This window comes from Astatotilapia calliptera, chromosome 11 (assembly GCF_900246225.1).
Source record: "Astatotilapia calliptera chromosome 11, fAstCal1.2, whole genome shotgun sequence".
NCBI classification, from domain to species: domain Eukaryota; kingdom Metazoa; phylum Chordata; class Actinopteri; order Cichliformes; family Cichlidae; genus Astatotilapia; species Astatotilapia calliptera.
In genome coordinates, this window is record NC_039312.1 from 2845717 (window position 1) to 2865541 (window position 19825).

General features: G+C 41.0%; 1 protein-coding gene across 5 annotated transcripts in view; it reads right to left on the reverse strand.

Moving 5' to 3' along the window:
- Window positions 1-2177: 2177 nt before the first annotated feature.
- Window positions 2178-19825, reverse strand: part of grik2 (glutamate receptor, ionotropic, kainate 2) — a 326891-nt gene continuing 309243 nt past the window's right edge. For 4 of the 5 annotated variants that reach the window (XM_026183896.1, XM_026183897.1, XM_026183900.1 and 1 more), the window contains one exon: window positions 2178-4596. In XM_026183896.1, coding sequence (XP_026039681.1) covers window positions 4343-4596 — 254 coding nt within the window. In that variant the 3' untranslated portion in view covers window positions 2178-4342. The remainder of the gene's footprint in view (window positions 4597-19825) is intronic. The other variant, XM_026183898.1, reaches the window with a different exon arrangement.

Genomic DNA, 19825 nt, shown 5'->3' on the forward strand with positions numbered 1-19825 from the left:
AACCGATTTATTTAGCCGTGGAGGGAAACAACTGAAAATATGAAATAAATACATGTAAGCTAAGACTCTCTAAAGAAACAGCATTGTTGTTGTTCGGGTTTTCATTTCACCATTTGTTGATTCACTCAAATAACAAGTAACGTAATATGGGTCAAGTGATCAGTTTGACATCAATCTTTCGTGATGCACCGTATTTACATTATTTGTACAGTACGAATGATTTGCTTTGGTACCTGCTCAAACTTAAGTTCTCCTCTGTCTACCTGGCTGTGCTTCTCCAACAGGCAGCAGCTACCCCCGCCCCCTCGCTCAGTCGCTTAGTGCCTGAGCTCGGATCATACCAATATTAGGGGGGATTTACGCACAGTCGTAAATCCCCACAGTGTTCACTATGTGCTTCGAATATTGTGCGTAGGTTTTGTTTTATACAGTTGTCAGTCAGGCAACTATGAAAAAATTACACTCCAAAAGACCCCGGGCTTCTGAAAAAACAACCGGGGCTCAAGCCCAGTAAGCCACCCCCTGCTCCGCCACTGATCTGAGCTCTCCTCCCTCTTCTGGACATTCCTAGGAACAGCAGAGATACTGTGGATACTGTTAGAGGACCCGAGCTTGAAGGATAAAGACCGCCCACAGAGGTGAGAGGGGATTTATTTATTTATTTATTTATTTTAAGAAGGCTCTGTCATCACAAGAGTTCAGACTGTGGGATGTATAACATTAGTTTTGAATTGGACCTCCTGGTTCTTTGTTCAGCTTTAATTTACAAGGTTTTAGAAAGAACACTATCAGAAATTGATTTAGAAGTAGCTTTTCCACTCAGTATGTAATAGTCACAATGGTGTGGTGTCTCTTTAATGTAACATAAGTCAAGGGTTTATGATGTCATTAGTGTGCGCCACTGCCCTCTCTGTGATTTATGGGAGCAACAGGCTTGCACACATCCTCCAACCACACACCCATATTTTGTTGTCAAACTCCATTGCAGTTTATTTCACACCTCAAACATTTAGTAAACAATTAAGCAAATAAAAGTAAACTGCAATAAATTACAGGTAGTAATAAAATAAACTACTAACTCTTTTTACGCTACGTCCACATCTACACGGGTATTTTTGAAAACGCAGCTGTTTCGTCCACACGTAAACGGTGTTTCGAATCACCGAAAACTGAGATTTTTTAAAACTCCTCTTTTACATTTATGTTTACAACATCAAAGGTATGTGCCTTTTTTCACGTCACGCTGTGCACCACGTTATTGTTTACATGAGATGAATTGCAGAATAGCAGATAGAGACGAAATACTGTTAATCTGACTGTCTGCAGGTTTTACACGCTTACATACACACGAAGTTACTGTCCCTCCATTTAGAAAGACAGAGGCGTCATGGTGTAGTTGTGTCCCCCCCCCCCCCGCTGTAACTTTACTGTATAAAGAGCTAACATCTCCAAAATGTCAGGAGCAGTTAGTCATTACAAGAAGTGTTTGTGAACTAAAAATCAAGAACGTGGGATCCTGTTTGTCCGTGATTTGAACAGCCCAGCACGTGCTGCTGATGCAGAGGAAACTAATCCTGCAGGGAGACCTACCTCGGCACTCGTGCAGGTGAAGCCAAAGGGCAGATTTGCTTCACCATATTTTCTAGTCTTTGGCTTAGAATGAAGTTGGTTTGGAAACATATTCAGCGACGCTTCATCTCCTGCTTTGCGTTTGTGTGGGCGCCCCGTCAAAAACCTGTCCATGTTAGCAGTGTCCAAGCATTTTTTTTCTTTTCATACCCCCCCGCCCACACCCACCCACCCACCCACCCACACACACACACACACACACACACACCCACACACACACACACTGCAATGGCTGGGCCTCACACTTTGGGAACCTCTGGTATAACCAGTGACAGCAGTATCTCAGAGGATACTGCTCCATTGACGAGCCATTACTTCACAAAGAGGTACTTCCTTTTATGACATGTAGGTTGTTGAATATAGTACAGGTGTTCCTCTGCATCTTTAACAAGTCTGCCAAGTGGGGTTATTCAAAATAAGACCCAGCTTCAATACCACATGATCATTTTTTTACATTGAATTCACACTGTGCAGTGGCATTTTTGTCGAGCTCCTGCCCTGTTTTATTCATCAATTAACATTCAATAAACTCACAGACAAGGTAAAAGTTATGAACACATTTTGTTTTATTTTCTTTAAACTTGTGCATCAACTTCAAAGGGTAAACTGTGTGCACTGCATCTTGTTTTTATAACAGGTTCAAAATTATTTAGTTGTCTTTATAATTCTTCTAAATACATCTTTTCCTTTTTAAAACCATTTACACAGCTCAGCACTGGATTCTAGCAATCTATAATTAATCAGGGGTGAAGAATAAAAGAATCATCAATAATCTTCCTTTTTAGCCAACATTTTAATTTGCTCTTACCAACTACCATTCTTCTTCTGTGTGAAGTAAAAATATCTTTCTTTAAATATGATTCCTTTACATGATAAAAATAGTTTCTTTTTTTCTGCTTCTCCAAAATAATACAGTGTCACTGAAGCTTTACCATACTGCTCTGTGTCTCTGTTGGAGAGCATAATAATAATTAGTGCGAATCTGTTCCGTTGAGGATGGGTGCATGATGGGCTCTCAGGGGTCTAGATGTGTGTGTGTTTTGTGTTGGTTCTTTTCTAGTGTACAAAGCCTCCTGAACTACCAGCCGGGAGCTTCACCCCTTGGCCGTGGATGACACTCGTCTTAGTGTGGTTTGTGTTGGTAAAAATCATTACAAAATTTTGATACTTGTCATACAAAAACACTTTTTTCATAGAAATTGCATTTGCACAAGTAACTGTGGAGATTTGCTGTGAAAGGAAGAAAGCCACAAAAGTACAAAGTTAAAATGGAGGCCATGCCACTGACCAGTAAAATAAAATAAGAATAAAGTAAATAACACAAAAAACAAACAAACAAAAATGCAAAAAGTGTGTGTCCCCATACAGTGTTGAAATGAAGTGTGTTCACTGCAGCAATGAAAAATCAGTCCAAAGAGATATAAATAAAGATCTTTATAAAATAATAATTAATAAATAAAAACAATAAATATCTTGAATAAATAGAATTTATGTGTGGTGTGACTGCTGTGGATTTAGACTTGATGAGCCGTGCCTACACCTACCAGGGTTTCTTTTTATTGATGTTAGAGGTGTTTTCAGACAGTGAGTGGATGCCTCCAATGAAAACACGGCAGGTTCCACTCTAGTGGGAGCACCACTGTGTGCTGTGTGACCATGGAAATTACAACCAAGCAAAAAAGAAAATATACAGGACAATATTTTACAGATACTGGGTCATCTAAATGAAACACCTCTACACCAGTAGAGAATAGACATCAAACTGAAAGTACATGGTTTGTCATTCTTACTAGCCAAACTTACTAGAATATTATTATTATTATTATTATTATTATTATTATTTATTATTATTATGTTATACGGCTAATCACCTTTAGCCACAATTCAAGAAAAAAATGACACTTGTTTAGAACAGCAGCCTATGGTTTAAAGGCTGGTCGAATCAAAGGGAGCATGGGATGTTGGAAAACAAGTTACTCCACCTTCATAGAGTAGTTTCTGGAAAGGGACATAGAAAGCGCACTATACTGTATAACCTCTACTTCTCCATATAGTTTCTAAAAGTCACCTCCACCAGCAGATTAGAAAACAAAAGTGCTAGTACTCTGAAAAATAAATACATGATATCGCTTATTGCCTGATAGATGATATACAATAAAACCATTTTTTGTGTCAGTCGGTATTGTGACTAAGGAATGCCTCTGTGTACATTGTAATCTCGTCATGCTCTTGTCGGTTTGGGTTTCATTTAGCCTGTCAAATCTTATTCTACAAACTTAGTTCCTTGTTCACCTAGTTAACATCTCTATACTGGCTCACAATCTGTTATTGGTGTTGTTTAACCAGCCCATTTTGAGCTCTGTGGTGAAAGACTAAATAAGTAGCAGCTAAAGAGGATAGGACCAGTTTTTTAAAGGATTCTTCTGTCCCCCTTCAGGTTAATTTCCAGACTCTTCTCAACATCTGGGTTTTGGAAGTCTGGACAAGCTGATAGTTTTCCGTCTTTCTGCCTTGCCAAGTTGGTAAGTGTAATGAGGTAACACGCTGAAATTTCACCCAGAATCAAGTTATTTCCACAGGAAATATTGTAGAATCTCTTATCCCTAGCTAATTATAAACAAACAAGAACAATATGTCGTCAATATATTGCAAAGCACTTCTGCTCTATCTTCAGAGTAATACAACTGCCAAATTTGCCCCCCGAGCAACACCCCTACCATTTACCCGCAACCTTTTTCCCAATGTCTCTGCACTCCGTCTCACTACCAGAAAAACGGTAAGAGATGGACTGAGATTCCCATTTTAGGCCATGGTCTCTTTGCCTGGCAGTCTGCGGTCGTTGAAGGTGTGCATGTTGATAACCTCTTCTGTTTTCACCATTATGGGTCGCTGGGGCTTGTGTTTGAGTCGGCGCTGGCACTTGAGGGAGACTCGCAGTTCTTCCACCATGGCACTGCAGAAAGACCTCTGCAAAAGAAGGAAAGAGAAAAAAGAAAGCAAAATGGGTTTCAGGGCACTTGCCTTATCCAAATGTAATGGTTAAAAGAACAAGGCTGTTTTCCCTGTGGGCAACCTCTTTTGTAGCCTCGTCCAATCACCAGACACCATCTCATCCCAAAGTTGTCATAAATGGTAAATGGTCTGTATTACTTAGTCCCTAAGGGCCCCAAAGCGCCTTACAATACATTCAGTCATCCACCTATTCGCACACACAGGTGACGGCAAGCTGCATTGTAGTCACAGCTGACACTGGCGCCACCGGGCCCTCTGACCACCACCAGTAGGTAACAGGTGAAGTGTCTTGCCCAAGGACACAACGACCAAGACTGTCCGAGTCGGGACTCAAACCAGCAACCTTCCGATTACAAGATGAACTGCCAACTCTTGAGCCACGATCGCCCCAAGGGTAAAATATATAGTGCAGAAGGCCTACAACATAAGGTATGCATGATGGGACCAAGGAAAAAATTGGAATGGAAAGGTGCAGGTACAATGGCATTTTTGGTAATGGAATTACTCAATACTCTGTCAGAGTACATTTGTTTAAAGATTTGAAGCTGTTGCAGCATATTCAAGGCTTTTTATGCATGGTGATAGATGCCGAAAAAAATTCAGCTTCTAATCTAAAAATAAACCAAATACATCACTGAAAAAGCATCTTCAGTCATAGATTGCATGTATGATTTAAGGTCTGTGATTTTTTATGTTGATTATATTTTTCTTTAATCTTTATATTTCCCACTCGCCCTATGGTTGGTCTCTGTTCTTCAAGTTTAGGTCCTCTACCACAGTACTTGGAACTGTGTTCTGGACAGAGAATTGGAATGGCCACAAATAATCATATGCTTAGTGAATATCTCAGGAAGCATAAACCAAAGAAGCAAGAGGAGCAAGAAGAGGAACCATCACAGAAGGACAGACCCCGCCAGGTAAGTACCACCGACAGATAAAAGAACTGGCTGACATAGACAAATCCTATCAGTGGCTGGACAAAGAGCTGGACTGAAAGACAGCACAGAAGCACTAATGATGGCAGCACAGGAGCAAACCCTAAGCACAAGATCCATAGAGGCTGGGGTCTACCACACCACAAACTTTCCTTTTTGCTAAAGCATATAGTTAGGGCTGGACCAGGTGACCCTGAATCCTCCCTTAGTTATGCTGCAATAGACGTAGGCTGCCGGGGATTCCCATGATGCATTGAGTTTTTCCTTTCCAGTCACCTTTCTCACTCACTATGTGTTAATAGACCTCTCTGCATTGACTCGTACCTGTTATTAATCTCTGTCTCTCTTCCACAGCATGTCTTTATCCTGTCTTCCTTCTCTCACCCCAACAGGTCGCAGCAGATGGCCCCGCCCCTCCCTGAGCCTGGTTCTGCCGGAGGTTTCTTCCTGTTAAAAGGGAGTTTTTCCTTCCCACTGTCGCCAAAGTGCTTGCTCATAGGGGCTCATATGATTGTTGGGTTGTTCTCTGTATCTATTATTGTAGGATCTACTGCACAATATAAAACACCTTGAGGCGACTGTTGTTGTGTTTTGGCGCTGTGTAAATAAAATTGAATTGAATTGAATTGAATTGAATAAAGTCATCCCCACTCTCATTTGCCTTAACCAGACTGGTATTATTAAATGTAGACATTGTTGCACTAATACCCACAAGCTTTTCAATTTAATGCAGCTATCATTTATCAACAAATCTAACACCTTAATTTTACCATTAGGTGCAGAAAAAGTATTTTAAAGATTTCACTGGAAATTTCTCATGTTTCTCACACTTCGTAAATTTGGGTTTGGAAAATCCTTTATTTACTGTATTAAGGGACTCTATTCTACACCAACAGCCACAGTCACCACCAATGGGGTGATTTCATCAAGCTTCATATCCTCTTTATCCATATCTCTGCATTGTTCGTTGACCACTAGCAGCTGCACTAAGACAGAATGAAAAGATCAGAGGCAATCGGACAAATACATGAAACATGAACATGAAACGATTCTTTATTCATGAACATCATGTCCACATATTGTGATTACTGCCACTAGAATTGACATTGACTCGGATGAATTTATCCTCAGCAACAGAGGGGACTCTTGGTCTTCCTTTCCTGGGGTGGGCCAGTTTCGTTGTTGATAGCTTTATAGTTTTTGCAACTGCACTTGGGCACACATTCAAAGTTTTAGCAGTTTTTTGGACTGACTGTATCCCGATGAAGGATTCCTGATGAAGGCATTTAGGGTCCTGCTGGTCTTGTATAGTTCTAGGCATTTCAGGATCCAGGTGTCGGGCATTGAGTCATAGGCCTTCTTGTAATCAATCCAGGCAGTGCACAGGTTGGTCAGCCTGGTCTTACAGTCTCGGGCAACTGTTCTGTCTACCAGTAGCTGGTGTTTGCCAATTCTTTTCTGTGCCCCGCTCATGTATTGAAAACCATGTGCCTGTTCATCTTAGCCGCTATGATGCCTGACAGTATCTTCCATGTGGTACTGAGGCAGGTTATTAGCCAGTAGTTGGATGGGACCGGTTCCTTAGGGGGGGTTCGGGACTGTCCAGTCTTCAGTTAGCCATTCTGGGTGTCTCTCATTGATTAGCAGCTGTGCTGCCAGATGCTCATGGAGTGCAGTCAGTTTGGTGCTGTTTAACTCTTCATATATGTGTGTGTGTGTGTGTGTGTGTGTGTGCGCGCATGTGTGTGTGCGCGCATGTGTGTGTTTGTATAGATATTATTATATTTGCTATAGCTTTATTGTATTACCGTATATGTTTGCATGTATGTAAGTGTGTGGATATAACTGTTGTTGCTCTTACACCGAGGTTCCTTGTACATTATATGGACTACACTCACTCCTATATCCCCCGTGTTTGCATCATCTGTGTTCTTAAGTCGTCGTGTCCTTGTACTGGATATGACTCTTCTAAGTTGTTGTGCTGTTTTGTTTGTAAATAAAGTATTTAAAAAATACATAAAAAAAGAAACCAACATGATTCAAACCGCTTTATGGCACCATGTTATGCATGGTGGCCAACATCACAGTAAGAATTTTGGGTGAAAGTTAATTTGTTGTTATTAGTAATTATTAATAATTATTATAATTATTAGTATTAGTATTACCGTATATCAAAACTATAATCTTCAGTTGCTACTGGTTAGGTGAACCTATAAAAGAAAAAAAAACATTTTGGGTAAAAATACACAATCTGGTACTTAAACCACATGTTGGAGGGCAAACTCCCACCCTCAACAATCTTCTCTTCAATTATTGGTCATCACATTCATGATCCTGTTCCAGTTGAGACACCAACAGAAAGCATCTTGTACAGTCGTACCTAGGGATGGGTATCGAAACCCGGTTGTTGTTGAGAACCGGTTCCCACTGTTTCAATTCCTTGGAATTGTTTGCCATTTTTGCAAACGATTCCCTTATTGATTCCAGTCGCCCCGAATGACGTCACCACGTTACGGAGCGTCATTTACCTGGCAGGAAACACGGCGCCTAACGCTCAAAACTTTGATTATACTTTACGAGAACGGATGACAACAGGGCGACTTGCAACACTTGCAAAGTAGATATTTCCTTTAAGCTAGGAAACACTACGAATATGCAAAAGCATTTGCTCACAAAACACGCGATGACCTTAAATGAATGTCGTGTTTTTAATTCTGCTCCGGACTCGTGAATCTCAACCCAGCAGCAGCGGTAACGTTTGCACGTCCTCTCCCGTTAATGCGGCAGGTAAATAATCAACTAACAGTGCATATTATGTTAGCGCGATCTGCCTTATTACAAAACCTGCCATTACTGTGCATTTAGTGACCATGATGAGAGAGACAGAGTCTGGCTCAGATGCTGGCAGTTCTCGCTGCAGTCTACCGGTAGCATCTCCTTTCAGGCCAGGATAGACGAATGTCACCGAGCAGAGACTCAGTTTGTGGTCAAAGGCTTTCAGTAAGTGAATGTGTTTAATTGTAGGCAGGGACATTACTGGATATTCTTGTGTAATTGCTACAGAATAATTTATGTTATACTTTGTTATTGCTACAGAAGAATATTTATTTTATTATTTTACATTTACAATATTTTTTCCTGGGGACCCTGTGACACCCCATTGAAGAGCCGTAGGCTGTGGATCTCTTAAGATCTCACTGTTGGGTTTGTAAGGCCATGTTACTCCTAAATTTCTATCTTGTTCAAAGAGAAGCTATAAAACAAAGTTCTAAGCTAATCGACCTTAGTGTTCTCCTTTTTTAAAAATAATCGATAAGAGAATCGATAAAGAATCGAATCGTTAAACAGAATCGAAAATGGAATCGGAATCGTGAAAATCTTATCAATACCCATCCCTAGTCGTACCATTGAACAGGTTATGTGGGCATAATAAGAATAATGGGATGCTCATAATTTATTAACTCATTTGAGGTGCTGACTGCAAATGGGGATCAATTCTCACCTTAGTGTCTAAGTCCAAAAACGTTTTTTATTCTGTTGAATAAGAAACTGAAATACAACGTGCAACCATAAATAAAACCATTCATTCATGTTGGTTAAGTAACAGATACAGCAGATTAATAGACTGCTATTTATATTGCTTTTCTAGTCTTGCTGACCATTTAAAGCGCTTTCAACTACAAGACATATTTACATTCATACAATACATACATTTATATCTAACACTCACACACAGGAGTTGGTGATGGATCCACCAATCTTCTGATTGGCAGACAACCCAGAGCTGCCCAGTATTTACTTATCCCTATTTTACAGTGGTATGCAAAACTTTGGGTACCCCTCATGATTTTTCTTCATAAATAATTTTTTTGTTTGGATCAGCAATTTCATTTAAATTTATCATATACCAGATGAACACAATTATATTTGAGAAGTGAAATAATGTTATAGGATTTGCAGAAAATGTGCAATAGTTACTTAAACTATATTAGGCAGGTGCATAAATTTGCATGACACCTCTTTTTAATAGTTTGAGCCCATAGAATCACGGTAAGGATGCCATATTCACGTCAATTCCACCAATCAGAAACTGCAAGGCAAAAAACCTCATGTGGCCCCAAGGGCGTAGATTTGGCGTGGACGGAAGGGACATGTCCCCACCAATATCCAGCGATTATTGAATTGTCCCCACCAATAATTTGATCTCTTCGAGTAAAGAAAAACAAGAAAAAAAACGATCTGTCAGCGTCTCGTTCACCCAGCGGAGCAGAAAGAGTTAAATTACGTTCTCTACTGGAGTCCTACGTCATGTGACAAATATGGCCAATGTGATTGGCTGAGCCTTTCAGGGAGCTCTGTTTAGTTTTAGCAGCGGCAAACCTGCGCTGCGAGGAGGAGAGGAGGACGGCAGCAAAGAGGAAGAAGCTGGATATAAGAAAGTGTTTTTCAAAGAAACCTGTGAGTCACTTAAAGCCAAGTTCACTCATAAAATGTGTCACAATAACGTTACAGGCTGTGCTAGGCTTTGGCCCACATCAGTCTGAAACTGTATGTAACCATGAATAACATGTTTGGGAAACTAACTGCACAACAGGCAGCACTATTAGTTCTCTCAGTCTCAGAGCAGCATTTCTAATTTTGATTGAAACTGTCAGAGAAAACGGAGCCTCGAGCAGCCAGGATATTAGTTTATAGAGGCTGATAAAATAATATGTCTAACGTTAAAATGTTGGTGACACAATAATTTCATCCTAATGGTGCTGACATATTCATAGGGTTCATTTTTGAGGCAAAATATCATGAGGTAGTCATGATATGCAAATATTCCAACCAACACAAAGCTCAGAGAGCAATGGTGACACAAGATCACAGGTGAAATTGGATGATGAGTTGTTGGTTCATGACTGTATTTGAAGCACGTGTGACTGCATGTATGTGGAATGTCTCACTGTTATTCATCAGGTGACAGAGGCAGCTCTGCCATGTTGTAGCTCAGACAGAGGTGAAGAGGTACGGAGCCCCGCAGGGGACATGGGAGAAAAAAAAATTAAGACTGACTTTTGCGAGATCTCGCAAAACAAACTCGGGATCTCGCAAAAGTTTTATCCGCCAGTTTTTCGACCTCCCGCCAGCTCGAAGCCGACCGGGAGGTCGAGGCACGATGTGCCGGGAAAGCGGTGTTCTTCCCGGCTGTAGTAGGTCTCGACCTCCCGTTAGCTTCGCGCTAAGGGTGTCAGATCTCCAAAAACGTCAGAGCACTTTTGCAATATGTGATGTCTTGTAAACCGAGCAGGTATCTGACGTTTACACAACTACATTCACGCCTCAAAATATCTTAAAAGTGTATTTTGTGACCCAGAAAGAGTAATATTACAACTAAGTAGCTGCCGCCATTGTTGGAATTCAACTTTTGCTATTGCAAAATCTCGCAAAAGTCCGTCTTAATTTTTTTTTTCTCCCATGTCCCCTGCGGGGCTCAGTAAAGAGGCGAGGTCACAGGTGACTGACTGATGATTCGGTGCTGTAGATTAACTAGTATTTATTATCATGACAGTTGTTAGGCTGCTGATGTAAATTGATTCATTAGTGTATATTTGACAAAGAATCTGAATTGACATGTCTCACTTTTTATATGGCACGAATCCATGTGTTACTTTATCAGGTGGCAATATGTCCTAGTGCAGTCAGAGGGGAAGAGCCAAAGGTGAGGCACATCAAGCACAGAATAATAATTGTAATGTGAGGATAAAACGCATTTTACTGAGGCTAAAAGAAGCTTCAGTGCTCTCAGAAGACTAAAAACATGGCTAAGGTCAACAATGACTCAAATGAGATTAAACAATACTGCTGTATGTCCACCAGGAGAGACTGGACAGCATAGATGTAAAACAAACATGCCAGCAGTTTATCTCAGTTAACGAAAATATTCATAGATTTAAATTTCTCTACAAACAGTTGGTCTGGTCACAGTATACTCAATGATGCTTTTAGTGTGCTCTGTAATGTCTGTTCTCTTACCATTGCTGGTATGGATTCCAAAAAAAAAAAAAAAGTGTGCGTATGTATGTACATATATGTACATGTGTGTGTAGATATATATGTATGTATATGTATGTGTGTTTGTTACTTGTAGTTATTACTGCCTGTTACCTGTGGTAATGCAATTTATAATTTATATATTCTGTATTCAGTTATGAAGGCTCTAATTGTTGTTTGCGAGCTGCCGCTTAGATGCTTGTATCTGCCCGGGGCTGTTGATGGGTCTGTATGCAATGATGGGCGTAGCTGCGGGAAGTTTGTTTTTTTTGTTGATGAGTGAGTATAAGGGTGGGATTTAATAAGTTTTCTTCGTCCCACTCCTTTTTCAGGCAAGTTTTGTTTTTTGTTTTGTGCATTTTATGTTCAATATAGGTATTTGTTGTGCCTGAAAATGAACAAATAAATGAAATGAAATGAACGAGAGGAGAAGGCCTGTGTTTGGCTGCTTCACATAGTGGACATTGAGTTGTTGTGTGGGTCACCAGTAGTACATGTCTGTTGCTGTAACAGTAGTTCATGCTTAGAATGAAAAAATCCCAGCTCACTGAGGGGCCAGGGCCTAAAATGTTGCATCATTTTGCTGAGAGATCTTTTACTTTGTGGTCATCTTAGACGAGTAGTTTTATGGACAAAAACCAGCAGGTCATTCAGTGTTCCCTTAGTGCTAATGTGTCAGAGATGTTGGTGTAACTGAAGTAATGCTGTTAAGTCCTTAAAGTCATATTCTTTTATTGTCATGACTCTATTTTTATTTTTGTATGATACCTGATTTATAAATATGGCTGAAGTAAACTAAAGTTTAAAATACTTAGTCAGTTATTTGTTTAATAGTAATTTAACATTATATAATTCACATGTAAAACCATGAATTGTAATTTTAAATGGTTTAAAAGCAGGTAGAATAGCATATGTAGGCAAGTATATTTCTCCTTTTTTGTTTTTTTATCAAGAAGCAAAGACAAAAAGGGAAAAAAAAGAAACAGGGCAGGTTCGATGGTTGAATCGTCCGTCCACACCAATGCCAAAACCAAATCTACGCCCTTGTGTGGCCCTAAATTTACGACACATGGCGTAATCCAGTCACACGTCTCTAACTGGGCTGAAAAGTACAATTGTTGACGGAACTGGCTCTGATGCGTCGTGCTAGTGCTGCCATTATCAGGAGCTACAGCAGCCAACGGCTAACAATGATAAACAACGGAGGAAACCAGTCCGCTAAGTGAATTTCTGCCTTAGCGGATACACAAAGCTTGCGTTTTTGTGGTCTTCTTTTGCGGCTGGTTCACTGAATTGTAGAGCGCGGTGAAACTTGGAGTTTTTCGAATCTGTGAAAGCTTTGCCAACTACCCAGGTATACCTTTTGTTATTACATGAAGTCGGGAGAGATTGTGGCTTGGTTGTATGTGTTTAGCGGACTTTTGCACTTTACGTAACTGCTCTTTTAATCATTGCTTGTTCTCACTGTGTTTGTTGGTTGTAGAAATTGTTGATCTGAGCATTATGCTGAGATACTAAGGTTTCTGTGGATACCACACATGTCGATATATGCATGAAAAAAGTCATGGAGGGTTGCATACCTCTTGAGACCCAATGCCGCTGAAGAAGCTTAGCACTTTATCTGACACACACACACACGTACACACACGCATGCTCATTTTCATATATTAGTGAGACAATCTAATTGGCACAGTGATTTCCCTAGCTAAATGTAGATAAATGTAGTCAAGCTTTATTAATAATTAGTTATTGTAAGTGAAAATTATCCAGAATTTCATGAAATCTATTTTATTCCCCAAATGGCCCAAATTGGAGTAGCTGCTAATCTTTAGATTAGAATAAAATAGAAAGCCTTTATTCTTACAAGACATTCTTACAGGTTCAGGATTGCCACTCCTGCTTAGTGCATTAGCGCTATCTCCCAAAAATAGTTTAGATGAAAATGGGCTTGAATCAACTGGAATTGTATCAAGTGTGAAATGTAGTTGTCAAATTTCAGATCTCACAATATAATCTCCTTTTTACCTTTTAACATCCGGCCTTGCCTCTAACCTCTGGTAATATATATATATTTTTTTTCTATGACATACTGTGAAAAGCATGTAATCTTTGCTTTTCCTATAATGGTTTCCTATTGTCATAAATAATTAAATGAGGCACCGTGGTGCGGTGGTTTGCACGTCACATCACAGCATGAGGGTCCCTGCTTTTAATCCTGTTTGTGGCCTTCCATGTGTGGAATTTTCATGTTCTCCTTCTGCCTGTGTGGGTTTCCTCTAGAAACTCTGGACTGTGGGAGTAAGCTGAAGACATGCAGGTTATGTTAACTGGTGATTCTAAATTGGCTGTGAATGAGAGGCACATAAGATACTTACAGTTCATAATTTAGAGCAAACATTGAGGTTAGCTATAAGTACCTTATAATCTCAAAGGCAAATGGGAACCATGAAGAGGCTTTGGGGAAAACTGCAACCATCACTTACCTGCAGAGAGTAAGCCAAGTCCTGAGAACTCAGTTGAATCTGAAGAACAAGGTCAAGGCAATCAACACTTCTCTTATTGGTCATTAGATATCCTGCGAGGATAGGTAAACAAGGAAGGTCTTTACCAGCATGGAGGGTTTCACCTGAAATCCTGCACCCTGAGAGGAGGTTGAAGACCCATGAGTATCAAAACCACTATCCAGGAAGGAACGGCAAAGATCCATGAGTACATCAGGAAGATGGCCACAACTGACCATGTGCTTAGTAAATACCTCAAGCAAAGCCAACCCAAGAAGGAAGAGGAGTAAGAAGAGAAACCATGATAGAAGGACAGGTCCCTGCGCAGCATATATCACCAGCAGATAGAAAAGCAGCTTATACGGAGAAATCCTACCGAAAGCTGGACTGAAAGACAGCACAGAGAGACTACTAACGGCAGCACAGGAACAAGCTCTCAGCATAAGATTGATAGACTCTGGGATCTACCACACCAGGCAAGACCTCATGTGGAGGCTGTGCAAAGATGCCTCTGAGATAATCCAGTACATAACAGCAGGGTGCAAGATGCCAGCAGGCAGGGCATACATGGAACGCCATAACCAGGTAGCTGGCATAGTATACAGGAACATCTTTTCTGAGTATGGCCTTTTGACCCAAGGTGAAAATGAGATATGCCCCCTAGAGTGGGTGAGACAGACCAGCGGAGGCCTTTGTGATACATGTAGCTATAATAAATGACAGCAACATCAGTAAGAAGGAACTCAAGAAGTACCAATAATGGCCAAGAGAGGAAGTTGGGAAGATGTGGAGGATGAAGGTAACAGTGGTCCCTGTGGTAATCGGAGCACTCAGGGCAGTAACCCCCAAACTGGGGGGAGGGGTTCAAGCAGATCCCAGGAACAACATGCAAGATCACTATCCAGACCCAAGCTTGAAGGTTCATTAAATGACAGAAGTGTTATTACGCTTGACAAACCACTATAGCTGAAATGCTGCATAGCACTTGCTATCTCAGATGAAGTGCCTCTCCACATTAAAGGAATGGAAAGGTCATTAATCCAATGTTCAGAGCAGACATTGAAAACAAAAAGGAATATTTGATCTGTGTGGCTTATTTAGACCTGAGTAAGTAAATAATGGTTAATAAAACTGTAAATCATGAAGACATTTTCTGATGGATATTGTTGTTTTTATCTCTCACTCTTGCCTCTGGTTTTGAAACAACCTGCTGATCAACTGGGAAAGTTTATATCTTCCCTTGTTTTAATTATTTGAATTTCATTTATATAGTGCCAAGTCACTACAGCAGGTGTCTCAAGGCTCTTTATATTGTAAGGTAAAGACCCTACAATAATACAAAGAAAACAGAAAAGCCCAACAATCATATGAGCTCCTATGAGCAAGAGCTTTGGTGACAGTAGGAAGGAAAAACTCAATGTTCACAGGAAGAAACTTCCAGCAGAACCAGACTCAGAGAGGGCACGCCATCGGCCGTGACCGGTTGGGGTGAGGGGAGGAAGACTGGACAAAGACATGCTAGGAAAGAGAGACAGAGATGAATAATAGCTCATAATTAGATGCAGAGAAGTTTAAAAACACAAGTGAGTGAAAAAGGTGACTTTTAACTAATTTAGGAACAACAAGTAAAATGGTAAATGGCCTGTATTTATATAGCGCCTTACTAGTCCCTAAGGACCCCAAAGCGCTTTACATATCCAGTCATCCACCCATACATTCACACACTGGTGATGGCAAGCTACATTGTAGCCACAGCCACCCTGGGGCGCACTGACAGAGGCGAGGCTGCCGGACACTGGCGCCACCGGGCCCTCTGACCACCACCAGTAGGCAACGGGTGAGGTGTCTTGCCCAAGGACACAACGACCGAGACTGTCCAAGCCGGGGCTCGAACCGGCAACCTTCCGATTACAAGGCGAACTCCCAACTCTTGAGCCACGATCGCCCTGCAGAGCGAGAGCGAAGTGCTCTACTAGGGTGATATGGTACTACAAGGTCATTAAGATGAGATGGGGCCTGATTATTTAAGACCTTGTATGTGAGGAGCAGGATTTTGAATTCTGGATTTAACAGGAAGCCAAAACAGGAGAAATCTGCTCTCTCTTTCTAGTCCCTGTCAGGACTCTTGCTGCAGCATTTTGGATTAGCTGAAGGCTTTTCAGCGAGTTTTTAGGACTTCCTGATAATGAACAGTAGTCCAGCCTAAAACTATGAACTGATGCATTTGATGTGCAACTAATCCATGAACTAGTTTTTCGGCGTCACTCTGAGACAGGATGTTTCTAATGTTATTGATACTGTGCAGATGGAGGAAAACAGCCCTACATATGTGTTTATCGTACACATTGCAGAATCTTGGAGTTGTGTTTTGACCAGGACATGTCCTTCAAAGTGCTACTAGAGGCCAAGGTAATGCCATCGTGCATCTGGTTAGATACCATATTTACTACCTAGTTGGATACCAAACAGACCCCTGGGTCCACTGTTCAGGCTGCTAAACTAAACTCAGTCATATTCCAGAAGAGGTGGGGCCTGCAAGGCTACGCAGAGCTCCCATTGTTAAAAAATCAGCGTAGGCGGAGTAAACATCCAGAATGGGCGAACTGTGCGAGTCCCCTCACCCACCGGCTCCATGACTCTGCAATGCCTACTGCAATTCCTGGGATCAGAGACTGGATTTTTTTAAACACAGGCCGATCCAGACTTTGTTCCACAGATCAATTGAGTCATTGTCATTTATATGTACCACACATTAGGCAGCACTAAAGAAGCTCTTTTCCCAAAGTTGATTAATATGCAAAATATTTTTTTCATTTTCAGATACAATTGTTCAATTAATGTTTGTGTTTCTCATATCCGAGAGTTTTGGTTATACTGAAGACAGTTTTCAGCCTTATTTCTATGATTTGTACTTTTGATTTCTAAAATGCTAACACTATATTTGTTGTGAATCAGACCTTCCTAAAAAGCAACCTTTGTAATGTAATACATGTATACAGGTATGCACGTGTAGATCTACAGTGGGGCAAAAAAGTATTTAGTCAGCCACCGATTGTGCAAGTTCCCCCACTTAAAATGATGACAGAGGTCAGTAATTTGCACCAGAGGTACACTTCAACTGTGAGAGACAGAATGTGAAAAAAAAATCCATGAATCCACATGGTAGGATTTGTAAAGAATTTATTCGTAAATTAGGGTGGAAAATAAGTATTTGGTCACCTCAAACAAGGAAAATCTCTGGCTCTCACAGACCTGTAACGTCTTCTGTAAGAAGCTTTTCTGTCCCCCACTCGTTACCTGTATGAATGGCACCTGTTTGAACTCATCATCTGTATAAAAGACACCTGTCCACAGCCTCAAACAGTCAGACTCCAAACTCCGCCATGGCCAAGACCAAAGAGCTTTCGAAGGACACCAGGAAAAGTATTGTAGACCTGCACCAGACTGGGAAGAGTGAATCTACAATAGGCAAGCAGCTTGGTGTGAAAAAATCAACTGTGGGAGCAATCATCAGAAAATGGAAGACATACAAGACTGATAATCTCCCTCGATCTGGGGCTCCACGCAAGATCTCATCCCGTGGGGTCAAAATGATCATGAGAACGGTGAGCAAAGATCCCAGAACCACACGGGGGGACCTGGTGAATGACCTGCAGAGAGCTGGGACCAAAGTAACAAAGGTCACCATCAGTAACACACTACAACGGCAGGGAATCAAATCCCGCAGTGCCAGACGTGTTCCGCTGCTGAAGCCAGTGCATGTCCAGGCCCGTCTGAAGTTTGCCAGAGAGCACATGGATGATACAGCAGAGGATTGGGAGAATGTCATGTGGTCAGATGAAACCAAAGTAGAACTTTTTGGTATAAACTCAACTCGTCGTGTTTGGAGGAAGAAGAATACTGAGTTGCATCCCAAGAACACCATACCTACTGTGAAGCATGGGGGTGGAAACATCATGCTATGGGGCTGTTTTTCTGCCAAGGGGACAGGACGACTGATCCGTGTTAAGGACAGAATGAATGGGGCCATGTATCGTGAGATTTTGAGCCAAAACCTCCTTCCATCAGTGAGAACTTTGAAGATGAAACGAGGCTGGGTCTTCCAACATGACAATGATCCAAAACACACCGCCCGGGCAACAAAGGAGTGGCTCCGTAAGAAGCATTTGAAAGTCCTGGAGTGGCCTAGCCAGTCTCCAGACCTCAACCCCATAGAAAATCTGTGGCGGGAGTTGAAAGTCCGTGTTGCTCGGCGACAGCCCCAAAACATCACTGCTCTCGAGAAGATCTGCATGGAGGAATGGGCCAAAATAGCAGCTACTGTGTGTGCAAACCTGGTAAAGACCTATAGTAAACGTTTGACCTCTGTTATTGCCAACAAAGGTTATGTTACAAAGTATTGAGTTGTATTTTTGTTATTGACCAAATACTTATTTTCCACCCTGGTTTACGAATAAATTCTTTACAAATCCTACCATGTGGATTCATGGATTTTTTTTTCACATTCTGTCTCTCACAGTTGAAGTGTACCTCTGGTGCAAATTACTGACCTCTGTCATCATTTTAGGTGGGGGAACTTGCACAATCGGTGGCTGACTAAATACTTTTTTGCCCCACTGTATATTTATGAGTGTGTGTGTGCGCCTGGTTTATAACATGGCCTCCTCACACACAGCTGGTGGTCCCTGCACCTCAGGTTAGTCTGCGGCAGCCACAGCAGCAGGAGGGAAGAGACGTAAAAGAGGGGGAAGCAGATGATAAGCTGAAGGAGGGACGGGACAGAGAATAAAGATGCAGGAGGAGGAGGAAAGGGAAGAAGGCGACAGCTATGGTAATCATGGAAATTTGACAGATTAACATGAAGATGACAAAGAAATACTCCATTGAGCACCTATGAGGCGTATGATTTAGTGCAAAATTGTGTGACCAAAATCTTTTCTTTTTTTGACAAAGTTGACTTGGGTTGAATCACCAAAAATATAATTTTTGGAAAACTGTTTTTAACTCACACAACTGCCATTAAACACATCACATCTTTTGTGGTTGTTACAGTCTTCTATTAAAGTAGGATTTTCAAGATGTTAATATCTCTTAATAACTCTTAGAAAAAACATAAAAATAATACGAGACATTTACTTTAAAGGAGGTTACACAGCCAACCCAAAAAGACTGACAGACTGATACAGAGATGCAGGGAGACACTGGAAAAGTCTTGTTAACACATGTTCTAGCAGAAATACTGCTGGTTAGCGTCTTCAAAAAGGAACAAACTGCAGCAGATCCAAAGCTGTTTCAGCTATTTGCTTCAAGTCTTTGAAAAATAAAAATACGTATTATGCTACCAGAAGTAGCTCTGGACCAGCAGAGCCCTTATGGTTTATTTTGTTTGGGAGATGGGTGAGTCAGACTCCAACCTAGCTGGCCATGCCGCATACACATGCTCAACCACATTGATGTAATTTTAACATAAGGAAGGAAAATATATTATATTACTTATCTACAACCGTTAAAGTGAGACTCCACTTTTAATGAGGGCGGAGCTTTTAATGCTGTATTGAGATTTGAAATATATATTTTGAATCTTTGTTGATTATATTCTTTTATGTATGAAAGAAGGCCAGCTTTTTGTCTTTTTGGCCCTAAAGAATCCGAAAGAACCGGAATTAATAGCTGTTTGGAGTCTTTGTATTTCACTGTACTTTGTATTTCCTA